We start from the raw sequence: 12,492 nt of genomic DNA, 5'->3' as shown, positions 1-12,492 counted from the left end.
ACGCTGTCTGTTTGTCAACAAGATTTTTACATCTTGTTGATTAGGCATCATGATTGATTAATGATCACAGTGATGGTTGGAAGACTGGGGAGAAGTGGAATTAAACCCAGTCTGAAACAAATGCTTCAAACCCAAAGGTTCTCCTTAACCTTTGTCATTAAAACTTATTTTGATAATAACTAATTTTATTTACATCATCATTTTTTTTCTGGTTTTCCCTCCTCAAATTTCCAAGTAATCAGAGCACATGCACTGAGTATTGGGAGGACATAAAACCTTTTTTCTGTGTGGGGCAATGCTAACAGCTTGCACTGAGATGTGTCCTGGGGGTGAGCAATAAAAATTCTTGAATGCTTCTTGCCCTTTATGCTCTACTTGACTAGCCTGGGGCATATTCGATCCAAATTGTCCAGGTGCTGCCTAGTTTGGGGAGGTTTTGGGATTACAATCCAGCTGTGTGCATGTGTTACTCTCCATTCTCAGGACAAGCCTTTGGACTGTTGACGTTTGGGTTGGGTGAGCACTTGGGCAGAGCTGTCTCTCAGTATTTTCCCTATTTTCTGCACACTGAAATGGCCAATTAGCTCTTCCTATCCCCAAAACTGGTCTCTCTGGCCTTTGTCAAAGTTTCCTGCTCTGCAGCAGCTTTGTGTGGAAAAATGCCTCACTTAATCCTCCACCTGCTACTTATGTAAAGGTGCTGAGTTTAAATGGATCTTTTCTCCCCACAGAAGAGAAACTAAAACTCTTCCATTTACCCTGTGAAAATTCTGATTCTGATGGCAAGCATAGGGAGATGCTGGATGTTTTTGTAGCTGATATGTTCTGTTTGAACATTTAATAAAGTGCATTTAATAAATCCCAGTATTGTAAGTTTTAGGTTAAGTCAGGAAGGAGAAGATTCTTGTAGTCTCAGAATTACTTGGTTTCTCCAGTATTTGATCTCTGGTTAAAAATGGCAAAGAAGCTTAGAAAACAAAATATTCCAGGCCTTCTATTAATCTAGAAAAACATGTTTCTTGGCCTCACATAACACACAACTTGATGGCTAAAAAATTGCAAATTGCTGCCCACTTTTTCTGAAGTCTTCTATTAAAAATTGGAACTGTCATGCTTGGCTTGAGAGTGGTGCTGGGCTAGGTTAAATTCTTTGAAAATGAAGCAAATGGCATGTAGAAATAAATTCCAAAATCACAATTTATCAAAGTACTGAATCTGTGTCTTCTGTCTTTTCTTTATCAGTGCTCTTGAACAAAATTGCTCTGCATCTGTTATTTTATCCAACAATTCTCCAATTAAATTTAGTAAAAAATTAAAACTTTGTTTTTCTTTGCCCTTTCAGTTTATCCACGGACTAGTTAGGTTTGTGGGCTTTTTTTTTTTTTTTTTCCCAGAGGGTCAGTCCACAATGCAATGGTTTTATCTCATATTAAAGAGTCTTAGGAGTATTTGAGGGCCCTGTAGATCTTTACAGAAGATTGACTTTTCTGTCTTAATTGCATAAATTGCATCCAAGTGCCTCTGGGATATTGGCCCCAAAGGTGATCCATTCCCTTCATGAAGTTTAAGTGTTTTGAATTGGACTGACTTTTTCTACTTCTGTTCCTTTGCTCAGTGGGTTAGATGTTTCTTAATTTGTTTTTTCTCCCATTCTGCCCAAAGAAAAAAATTACCTGAGAAACCAAGTAAAAAATGAAGCAGAACTTATAAATTTTATGCTAATAGAAAAAGATGGAATAATCTAACATTGTGTTAAAAGAGAAAAACAGCCACAAATCTTTAAGCTATGATGAGTGAAAAATATTTTTAAAAACATGGATATCTGCCCTCTAGGAACATCATGGCAATGGAAAAAGTAAAAACAAGATAAGCCTCTGTTCTCAGTGATACTGGTTTGGGGCAAAACTGCAAATAATTAATGTATAAACAGATAAAACCAGAACTTGTTACATGGTGAGAAATCCTACTGGTAAAGGAGGAAAAACAGTTTCTTCTTGTCCTGTTCCCTGGAGCAGAGCCTGACCCCCCGGCTGTCCCCTCCTGGCAGGAGCTGTGCAGAGCCACAAGGTCCCCCCTGAGCCTCCTTTGCTCCAGGCTGAGCCCCTTCCCAGCTCCCTCAGGAACTCTCCAGCCCCCTCCCAGCTCCCTCAGGAACTCTCCAGCCCCTTCCCAGCTCCCTCAGGAACTCTCCAGCCCCTTCCCAGCTCCCTCAGGAATTCCCCAGCCCCTTCCCAGCTCCCTCAGGAATTCTCCAGCCCCTTCCCAGCTCCCTCAGGAATTCTCCAGCCCCTTCCCAGCTCCCTCAGAAATTCTCCAGCCCCCTCCCAGCTCCCTCAGGAATTCTCCAGCCCCTTCCCAGCTCCCTTGCCTGCCCTGCTTCGCTCCCTGCCCCTCTGGGCCTTTGCTGGAGGATCTCAGGTACCTGGGGATGTCTCAGGAAGAAACTGCTCTGTGGCTTGTCTCATTCATTGTGCAGAGAAACATTTCTGAAACGATTTTTGTCCCTTGCAGCCTGTGATCGATGGTCTGTGCTGCCTCGCCCAGCTCTGCACCACGATGTCAACAGGTTTGGGCACTCTGCTGTGCTGTACAACAGGTGAGGGCACAGGTGTTCTGGGGCTTTGGGCATTGCTGTACAGCAGGTAAGGGCACCGGTGTTCTGGGGCTTCAGGCGCAGGTGTTCTGTAGAGACTGGGCACGAGTGGATGAGGAACTGCAGCACGGGACTGAGAGTCTGGCACAAACCTCTTGTCCACGGAGCTTTGGGCTGCCCCATCCCTGGAAGGGTCCCAGGCCAGGTTGCATGGCGTTTGGAGCAGCCTGGAAGGTGTCCCTGCCTATGGCAGGGAGTGCAATGAGGTGGGATTCAAGGTTCCTTCCCACCCAAACCATTCTGTGAATCTGTGAAAGTTTTTGGATCTTCCCTCTTGTAATGTCTTCAGTATTCACCTGTTCCCATCAGCCCTTCTTTACTGGGCTAAACTGTCTCAGCTCACTTAGTTTTTCAATAATTTGATTTTTTGTCATTATTTTCATATATATTTCTATTTTTAGTTATTTAATAATTGTGCATTTCACTGTATTTCACACTTCTCTCTTAGCTGCACTGACAACATTTATTTCCAAATCTGAATTTCACTCATGCTTTTAAAAATTTGTCCATGTTTCACTTTACACACCTTATCCTGTGGGACTGCTCTTCCTCAGGCACATGATGTTCAGTATTTGGGTGAAATCTTAGGTGAGATTTTGGCTGTTAAGCCTTATAGACTGTAGTGATATCCCTGCTTCCAGATGAACAGCTGTTACTGAATCAGTGCAAGTTTGAGAAATTTATTTCATGAGAGTTCTAAAATAGAATGAAAATCATAATAAAAATACTTACTATTCAACCAGAACTTCTCTTTTCAGCTGCCTTGGCCCTTCTTACCATATTTTTAAAGGTGCATTGACAGACACAGATGCACAGAGAATTTTTGTGTGACATTTTTGTGTAACTTAAAATTTCATTTTTTGTCTGGTGCAGCTGGGGTACTGAAGGAGACTTGAAATCCCCCACTCCTCCTGGTACAAAATATGATTTCTTTGGGGATTGCTTTGGGTTTTTAGTTGACACAATGATTCTGCTCAGTTGTTACCAGCCGTGCAAAGTCTGCTTTTCTTACAGAGGAGCACGGAGAATGACAGCAACGAATTGTTTTGTCACAGTTTCTGAACTCTGGTTTAATGCTACGGTACCATCTCCCCAGTTTTTAGCCTTCCTCTGTGTCTTGCCAGTGTAGATTACAGGAGGATCCCACGTTTTTGCAGCATTTTATGTATAATCATGTTGATCAGGTCCCCTCAAAGTTTGGCTGGAGGGGAAGATTGGTTGATGACCTTGAATAGCTTTGACTCTGCATTGAGTCTCGCTGGCTTTTCTGAAACAGTGAAATTTGTCTGACCTTTTCTTTAGTGCCTCCCTTAACCAAGAGCTATTTATTTGGATTTATATATGCTGGCATGTAATAAAACACTTTCTTCAGACCTTAAATCCCATTTACTGGAGCAGTGCTCTGTCCATGAAAACAGCTGTGAGTTTTTCTCTCTTTGTTCCATGTTGTCCAGCACCATGTATGTGTTTGGAGGCTTCAACAGCCTCCTCCTGAGTGACATCCTGAAGTTCACACCTGAGAGGTGTGAGGCTTTTGGCAACGAGACATCCTGCCTGGGGGCTGGCCCCGGTGTCAGATGTGTGTGGGCTCCCCGCCCTCCCCGCTGCATCCCCTGGGAAAATGCAACATTGGAGCAGCAGCAAAAGGTCTTTGAAGACTGTCCTCCCAAGCCAGGTATGTGTTCCCTTTTCTGAAAGGCGTGCAGGCTCTTCTTCTCCTTCCAGATTCCTCCTGTGTTGCGTGCCATTCCAAGGTCAGGTTTTACACAGGGGGCTGTGGTTTGGCTTCCATGTATCCTGGGAGCCCTTCCTCTGGCCAAGGGTCATGGAGGTGTGGAGGTGTTTCTGTCTCCTGCTCCTGAAGATGCTTGTTTATGAGACTTTTTTCCTACCCTGCTTCTTGGACTTACTTTTCTATCCTTAACAAGCATCACCAGGCCTGGACCATCATTCTGTAAATGTTTGCTCCCAGAACTGGCCTTGTGGGAGCCAAGAATTGGCTGAAGAGCACCATGGGGCAAGGAAGGGCATCTAGATCTAGTGGAGTTACCCTGTACTCTTCAAAAGAGACAGCAGGAATACTACTTTAGGAAAAGTTACTTTGTTTTTTTGGCAGGGGGTTGGTAGCAGATAATCTTTAAGGTCCCTTCCAACCCAAACCATTTTGGGATTCTATGATTCTGTGCAGAGGCAGATAAAATGAATTAATGTTTTAAGGTCTGATTCCTGTGTTTCCCCTTAGGATAATTTTAAACAACTTTATCCTGATACATTCATTATACAACCCTTGATTTTCTAACAGATGTGCAGCCTTTAATAATTTAATAGAAACTGATGTAAGGGGACATTGCCTTGCTGGGCTCCCAATGCACAGTACATTTTCACAAAACACAGGCAATAAATAATTGGAAAGATGAATGAAAAGTTCAAGCTTCACATGAACATGCTCCACTTGAAAGCCAGGCTTGCAGGAAGATGGGCCTGTGCTGGGGGAAGGCCACTGTCCCTGTGGATATCCTCTGGCATTATTTCCCTGGGCATTAACGTGTCTTAGTTCATGTGCATGTTCATGTCTTGGTGCATTTATTTTCTGGTCGTGTGTTTTAGGGCTCCTTGGGCACTAAAAATGATTGCTGCTGTAAATAAAAGCAATTTTCTGTCAGTTCAAACACATGAAAGTACCTGATTGTAGTTGCTAACAGAAAATCTACAGGCACTGCTACTTGGTTGTATCTTTTGCTGTAAATAATCAAGTTCTTAGAGCTCTGTCAGGAAATGCCTGTTTTTGGTCATGCAGGTTTTTTTCTTTAATAGTTGTAGACAATGAAAAATGTGATCAGATTACAGACTGCTACAGCTGCACAGCCAACACAAACAGCTGTCAGTGGTGTTCTGACCAGTGTGTCCCAGCACACAACAACTGCACAGAGGAACAGGTAATGGCTCTTAACACTTCCCTAGTTTAAATTTACCCTTTGGAATAGCAAGTGTCTCTGTTTCCATCTGTCAGTGTTATGATCCCTGTTTTGTTTTCCCAGTGCATATGTAGCTCAAAAGTGCTACATGTTTGGATTTTTTCAATTTGATCCATGCATGGTATTTTACAATGAATTTAGGAGGATGGCTGTGGGCAGGGAAAGAGGTGGAGGTTTCACAGTGGTATGATTATTCAATAATCACATTTGGGGTTTGATATCAATAGGGCTTTCCCTAGAAAAAACAAAATAGCCCTCTTATAAAAGTTTTAGTACAGAAAACATGTCAGGCAGTATCTTGGAGGAATATCTTGGATAACCAGTCCAGGCTGTGCCCAGTTCCACAGCTTTTGGATATATAAATTGCTTTGTAGAGCTGGACTGTGACGTTTAGTGTTGTAGTCATGGCTGTTATAAACCCACATGGCTGGATATCAGAAAAAGTCTCACCTGTGCTATTTATTTTAGGTTCCTGTTACTCTCTATGACAATTGTCCTAAGGATAATCCTGCCTATTACTGTAACAAAAAGACAAGTTGTAAAAGCTGTGCCATGGATCAAAACTGTCAGTGGGAACCTAGGAATCAGGAGTGCATTGCTTTGCCAGGTAGGTACTGGTGGAGTAAACCAAATTCACCCACTCCAAAAGTTGTTGTGATTTTTTTTAAATTTTTGTTGGTTTTAAACCCAAATCTGTAATTTTTAGTGTTAAGATGGAGCAAATAGTGTTGTTTAATCATAATAGCTTTGGTATGAAATTTAATTTGTAGTAAATCCAGCAAGTCTGCTGGAATATTTTTCATTCCCAGTTGTCTGAAGAGGACTATGCTCACTTGTATAATTATTAGGCTGTATGTCATCTCTCCCTTTTCATTTGATAAAAGCTGTTGATAATAGGCTTCTGCAAGATATTAGATTTAATAATGCATGCTATTTAATTTAGGAACTAAAATTGTGCAAAAGCATAATGGCACATACTGGACAAATGAGGCAAGTAAGACCTGAAGTGTTTAAGGAAAATTCTCCTTTTAGAGTGTTTCCAGTGGAGCTCACAGGAGTTGGTTATTAGTTCCCTTGCAGTAACTTTTTTTTTTTCTTTATCCCAATGACTGTGAGAGAAATACAGGATCTTCAGTGATTAACATTTCTAAGTAATAAAATATAGAGAAAGGGGAGAAAAGTGATTACTGGGTTTTAATGGACATGGAAAGCCTTCCCCTAGGAACGGGTAGGTCTGGACATGTCCAGGTCTGGTGTTTACCAGTCTGCAACAGTTTAAAATTGAGGAGACTTTGAAGAAGAGCAATGAAAGTGAGAAAAACATCTTTTAGTGAGATAGATAAAGAGGTTGGTCTGTTTTATTTTATGTAGAAAAGGGGATGATCTGACCATATGTGTAAAAAGCTCATCTGAAAAATTGACACCTGAGAGCTTTTCCATCTGTTAAGTCTGAATTCACATTGGAAATGCCCATCAGGGTTTTTTCTGTAAGGGAAATAATTAATCACAAAGTGTAAGGAGTTTTTCAGTAGTGGGGTTGTGCTCCAGTTGAAGCAGGGATTAATCCTGGAAGTTGGTGCTGTGGACAGGATTAGCACAACAACCCTCTCTGGCCAAAAGGTTCCCTGACAACTGTGAGTGAGTAGGTGAATTCAAGACATCAACAAAATACAAATTTGGGGTTTTTTCCCCTCTTTTTTCCTCTCCTACAACAATTTTACTGTTCAACATTGTAATAAGTGCTTTGATTACGTACAAATGCTGATGTCAGACTTCAGCTCCCCTGAACAGATTTCCTTCTCCAATATTGTTATGTGTCAACACTTCTCTTAGAGGTACACCTCCAAGTCATAGTTTTAGGATGGGGCTGTGGGAATTTCTTAGTGGCAGGGTTCATAGAATCAATAAAGCTGGAAAATACCTCCAAGATCATCATCATCAACCTCTGTCCCAACCTCACCATGGCCCTAAGCCACAGCACTAAGGGCCATGTCTGCTCATTTTGTGAACACCTCCAGGGGTGGGGACTCCATCACTGACCGGGGCAGCCCCTTCTAGTGCTTGGCAACACCTTCAGGGAAGAAATTTTCCCTATTATGCAACCCAAACCTCTCCTGGCACAACTTGAGGGCGTTTCCCCTCCTCCCTGGGAGCAGAGCCCGACCCCCCCCGGCTGTCCCCTCCTGGCAGGAGCTGTGCAGAGCCACAAGGTCCCCCCTGAGCCTCCTTTGCTCCAGGCTGAGCCCCTTCCCAGCTCCCTCAGGAACTCTCCAGCCCCTTCCCAGCTCCCTCAGGAATTCTCCAGCCCCTTCCCAGCTCCCTCAGGAATTCTCCAGCCCCTTCCCAGCTCCCTCAGGAACTCTCCAGCCCCTTCCCAGCTCCGTTCCCTGCCCTGGCCACACTCCAGCCCCTCCAGGGCTCTCCAGAGCTGCCCCAGCACTGGAGGTGCCCCAGCAGTGCCAGCACAAGGATGGGCACTGCCCTGGCCCTGCTGCCACCCCAGAGCTGGCACAGCCCAGGGGCCAGTGGCCCCTTTCCCACCTGGGCTCATGTTTTTCAATGGTTCTTTCACTACCTTGATTGTTGGGAAGGTCACATGCATGTCTGGGTTTAGTTTCTTTCCCCTCCTTGTCCCCCAGAAAATATCTGCGGAACAAACTGGCATTTGGTTGGCAACTCCTGCCTGAAGATCACCAGCACCAAGGAGAACTACGATCATGCCAAACTGTCCTGTAGGTCCAACGGTGCTTTGCTGGCTTCTCTCACCACCCAGAAGAAGGTGGAATTTGTTCTGAAGGAGCTGCAGAAGATTCAGTCTTCAGTGAGTGCTTCTCTTGTCCGTCCCTTGCATAATAAAGCTGTGGCTGTGGAGAAGTCCTTGCTGGAGTATTGTGTGCTCTGTGCACAATGGAAATGCCTCTTAACCAAAACCAACTGATTTTCTGTTGAAATTCAGTGTACCCTCTGGGTGCTTCTGAGCTGAAATTGTAGAGAATGTAAATGGAAAAGATAAATATAAACATACACAGTGCCTTAGAGAAATCACTTTCTGTACTGGAATCATACCCATGTGTCCCAGGTGGAATACTGGAATGCAGCAGGAGCCCTCTGGTGACCTGTGCACCTTTGGGGCACTGGAGGTGTTTAATGTAAAGTGTTGAGTTATTTACTCCACGCAGAAAAGCAGCTGTTTAAAATGTCACCTTCTCACTCCAGAGAGCTGCTTGGCTTATTGGGCATTGTCTGGGTGTCATTTAGTGGCAGGTGCTTTTCTGTCAGGCCCAGGGAGAAGTGAATTGGAATTTTTCCCTCTTCATGCATCAATGAAATAAGAACATTTTTTTTCCCGTTCCTGGGAGAAGAAGGGAGACGTTATGGGCAAGTTGTGTAGGTGGTGCTACAGCCCTGACAAAGAAACATGCTGTGCATATCTTCTAAAATCCTGGATCAGCCTGGAAAGCTGCTGTGGCCTGATGGCACATCAGAATAACAACTCCTGGGCCAGAGGCCACTGTGGGAAGTATTTTCTCTAGGAAGAATGAGGCTGGAGGCAATAGGATTGTTTTTTTCCAAGGGAGAACATGCTTCAGTACTTAAAATAAATAATCCCCTGTTAAAACAAGAACATTCCCTGCCTTGATTCCCTTTGTAATTTTAAAGTGGAGTTTCAACAATTACAGTGTTTTAGAGGGGAGTCAAGGAAAGGTAGGGTGCAGTCTAAGCAAGATTGTTCACTAAATCTTTTGTAAAATGAGGAAGCCAAGCCTGGGATACTGTAAAAAATACATGATTCTGACAGCTCCAGGTGTTTCTGGATATTCCAGGAGCTGAGTGTAGGGTAAATTCCTAAAGACACATGGTAACCCTTCCCTCATTAGTGTTTAAATCTTTACACTGTGTAAACAAAAATTGTTAATTTACAGGGTTCTTTTTCCACCTACAGAGTCCTTTGAAAAGTGAGCCTAAAGAGACTAGGAGCCTGTTTTAATGGATATTAGTATAGAATGCTTATAAGGTGGGAAAGTGTATCCAGGGCTGATCCCAGCATGGGCAGCAGGGAACGGGGGACTCTGTCCCTGTGCCCCTCAGGTGAGAGCCCACCTGCAGAGCTGCCCCAGCCCTGGGGCCAACAGCAGGAGGATGTGGAGCTGCTGGAGAGAGCCCAGAGGAGGCCCCGGAGCTGCTCCAGGGCTGGAGCCAGGCTGGGAGAGCTGGGAATGTTCCCCTGGAGAAGGGAAGGCTCCAGGCAGAGCTCAGAGCCCCTTGCAGGGCCTGGAGGGGCTCCAGGAGAGCTGGAGAGGGACTGGGGACAAGGGACAGAGGGACAGGACACAGGGAATGGCTCCCACTGCCAGAGGGCAGGGATGGATGGGAAATTGGGAATTAGGAATTGTTCCCTGTGAGGGTGGGCAGGCCCTGGCACAGGGTGCCCAGAGCAGCTGTGGCTGCCCCTGGATCCCTGGCAGTGCCCAAGGCCAGGTTGGGCATTGGGGCTTGGAGCACTGGTGGCTGTGCTGGGGGAGACTCTGCTTTGCAGTTACTCCTTTTTCAAGTAAACTTGTATGTAGATGTTTAGTAATAACAAGAAAATATGTTGGTGTTAGCATGATATGCTTTGTAACCCTGTTGCTGTTGGAAACTGCAGCTCTAGGGTATAAAAGTGCATAAAATCAGTTTGAAGTAGGTGATGTTTACTTATTTTAGCAGTAAAACCACATATTATACCAACAGAGCTCAAATGCTCCTCCCCAAAATGAAAGTGTGCCAAAAAATAAATTGCCAGTAGAAATAGTTGTCTTATAGGATCTTTATATTATGAAGTTTGTGGCCAGCAACACTAATTTAGATTTGACCTGCTCCTTTATTTCTAGCCCAAAACTTTGACTCCATGGGTTGGACTGAGGAAAATCAATGTGTCCTATTGGTGCTGGGAAGACATGTCTCCCTTCACCAACACCCTCGTGCAGTGGCTTCCCGATGAACCCAGTGATGCTGGATTTTGTGGATATTTAGCTGAGCCTTCCCAACAGGGATTGAAGGCAGCAACATGTATCAACGAGGTCAACGGCACTGTCTGTGAAAGGCCAGGTAACAGCAGCTGTCTGGTTGATTTATATTTCCTAGAGGGTAAAGAGCATGCAATTTATTACATTTTAAACCAGCTGCATCGTGACTTTGCCAAAGAAAAATACTTCTGAACAAGTGTCTTGTGTACGTATTTCATGCAGGAAATAGAAATTTTTAAAATAGCTCAACATGTACGCTTTTAACTATAAAATATTTGAAGTACATGATTTTAATTATTTTTTTCTTAATTGCATACCTACATGTAATATTTAGGGTAATTATGGTATGGAGCATTCTCCTGTTTCAAAGAAATAAAAAATTAATAGTAACTTTCTGATTGAATTCCCCTTTTTCCCCTCCCCTGCTATGTAGCCAGAGGAGGATTTTATCAAAGTTTGAAATTAATTGGCCAAGACACTTTGGAGATACGAAAACTTTGAAAAAAACAAGCTATTTGCTTTTGGGAAAAGTCTTCCAGCTTTGTTGAAACTGCATATCTTTTCAGATGGCTTGGTCTGTTAATTCTCCATTGTAGCTGATCATTTCTGAATACCAATTAGTCCCTCTTTAAATATTAGGGAAGTTGGTTGACTAAAAAAAAAAAAATTAGGTACACTGCATCAGTTGAAATATTCTTTGTGGAAGTGCAGGATGCAAATCCTGAATGTGGAACCTGAACTCAAAATCCCGTATGTAGCACTTGGGTTTAAGCTTTATGCTGGTTTTTATGGTCTGAGAATAGTCACTTGAAGCAAAACTTAAAGCATTGGCTCAGACTACAAACTGCTGAGTTAGTTCAGTGCTTGTTTGATGTCTGGAACTGATCAAATTACTTAAATCGTGTGTCTGGGTGCTCATGTGAAACAGGGCTCTTGCTGGGGAGGGTAACTAAGGAATGCATCCGCAGAAGTGCAGAGGAAAAGAGACCACTGCTCTGTGCCCAGAGCAGCTGTGGCTGCCCTGGATCCCTGGCAGTGCCCAGAGCCAGGCTGGACACTGGGGCTGGAGCAGCCTGGGGCGGTGGGAGGTGTCCCTGCCATGGCAGGGCTGGGATGGGATGTTCCTGAGGGTCCCTTCCCCGCGGGAGCTGGCACGGTTGTTTCTGGAAGAGAACCGCTGTTGTCGTCCCCCACAGCCAACCACAGCGCCAAGCAGTGCCGCACGCCCTGCGCGCTGCGCGCCGCCTGCGCCGAGTGCACCAGCGGCAGCTCCGAGTGCATGTGGTGCAGCAACATGCAGCAGTGCGTGGACTCCAACGCCTACGTGGCCTCCTTCCCCTACGGGCAGTGCATGGAGTGGTACACCATGAGCAGCTGTCCCCGTGAGTCACCGCGCCTGCCTCGTGTGCTTTCCTTTCAGGCTGGGGTAAAAGGGCCTAAAAACTTAAAACGAGTGAAGATGTAGAAATTATTTTATTTACACTGAATTCTTTAGGAGCTGGGTGGGAGCAGGGGCATCGCAAGTAGCTCAAAATGTTGCAAGATAAGAGATGGAAGAAGATGAATTTAAGGAACATGGAAGTATGAACTTCCCATATTGCCAGAGGTCAAAAGTTGGAGGAAGCATCAGGCAGGAGATGAGTAAGCTAAAATAATAGAAAACAAACTATTTTTTCTTTTTGAAGGCAAATATTGTCTATTTAAACATCAAAATAGAAAGTCTGCTTATCTTGCAACACCAAGAAGCCAGAAAATATTTTTCAAGATGGTCTGGGGAAAGAAATAGAAAAAGTTTTCATATGTGAAGAGTTTGTCACTCCTAAAATCCAATCCCATTAGAGAAAGGAGGGGCTCAAGG

General features: G+C 44.1%; 1 protein-coding gene across 4 annotated transcripts in view; it reads left to right on the top strand.

Moving 5' to 3' along the window:
• ATRN (attractin) overlaps positions 1–12,492 on the top strand; it is a 148,461-nt gene that overhangs the window by 61,686 nt on the left and 74,283 nt on the right. For all 4 annotated transcript variants that reach the window (XM_053975390.1, XM_053975387.1, XM_053975389.1 and 1 more), the window contains exons 11-17: positions 2,512–2,596; positions 4,108–4,328; positions 5,468–5,589; positions 6,097–6,235; positions 8,268–8,449; positions 10,500–10,716; positions 11,831–12,016. In XM_053975390.1, coding sequence (XP_053831365.1) covers positions 2,512–2,596; positions 4,108–4,328; positions 5,468–5,589; positions 6,097–6,235; positions 8,268–8,449; positions 10,500–10,716; positions 11,831–12,016 — 1,152 coding nt within the window. The remainder of the gene's footprint in view (positions 1–2,511; positions 2,597–4,107; positions 4,329–5,467; positions 5,590–6,096; positions 6,236–8,267; positions 8,450–10,499; positions 10,717–11,830; positions 12,017–12,492) is intronic.

This window comes from Vidua macroura, chromosome 4 (genome assembly GCF_024509145.1).
Source record: "Vidua macroura isolate BioBank_ID:100142 chromosome 4, ASM2450914v1, whole genome shotgun sequence".
In the NCBI taxonomy this organism is placed as follows: Eukaryota; Metazoa; Chordata; class Aves; order Passeriformes; family Viduidae; genus Vidua; species Vidua macroura.
This window is presented reverse-complemented; position numbering and strand designations above follow the sequence as displayed.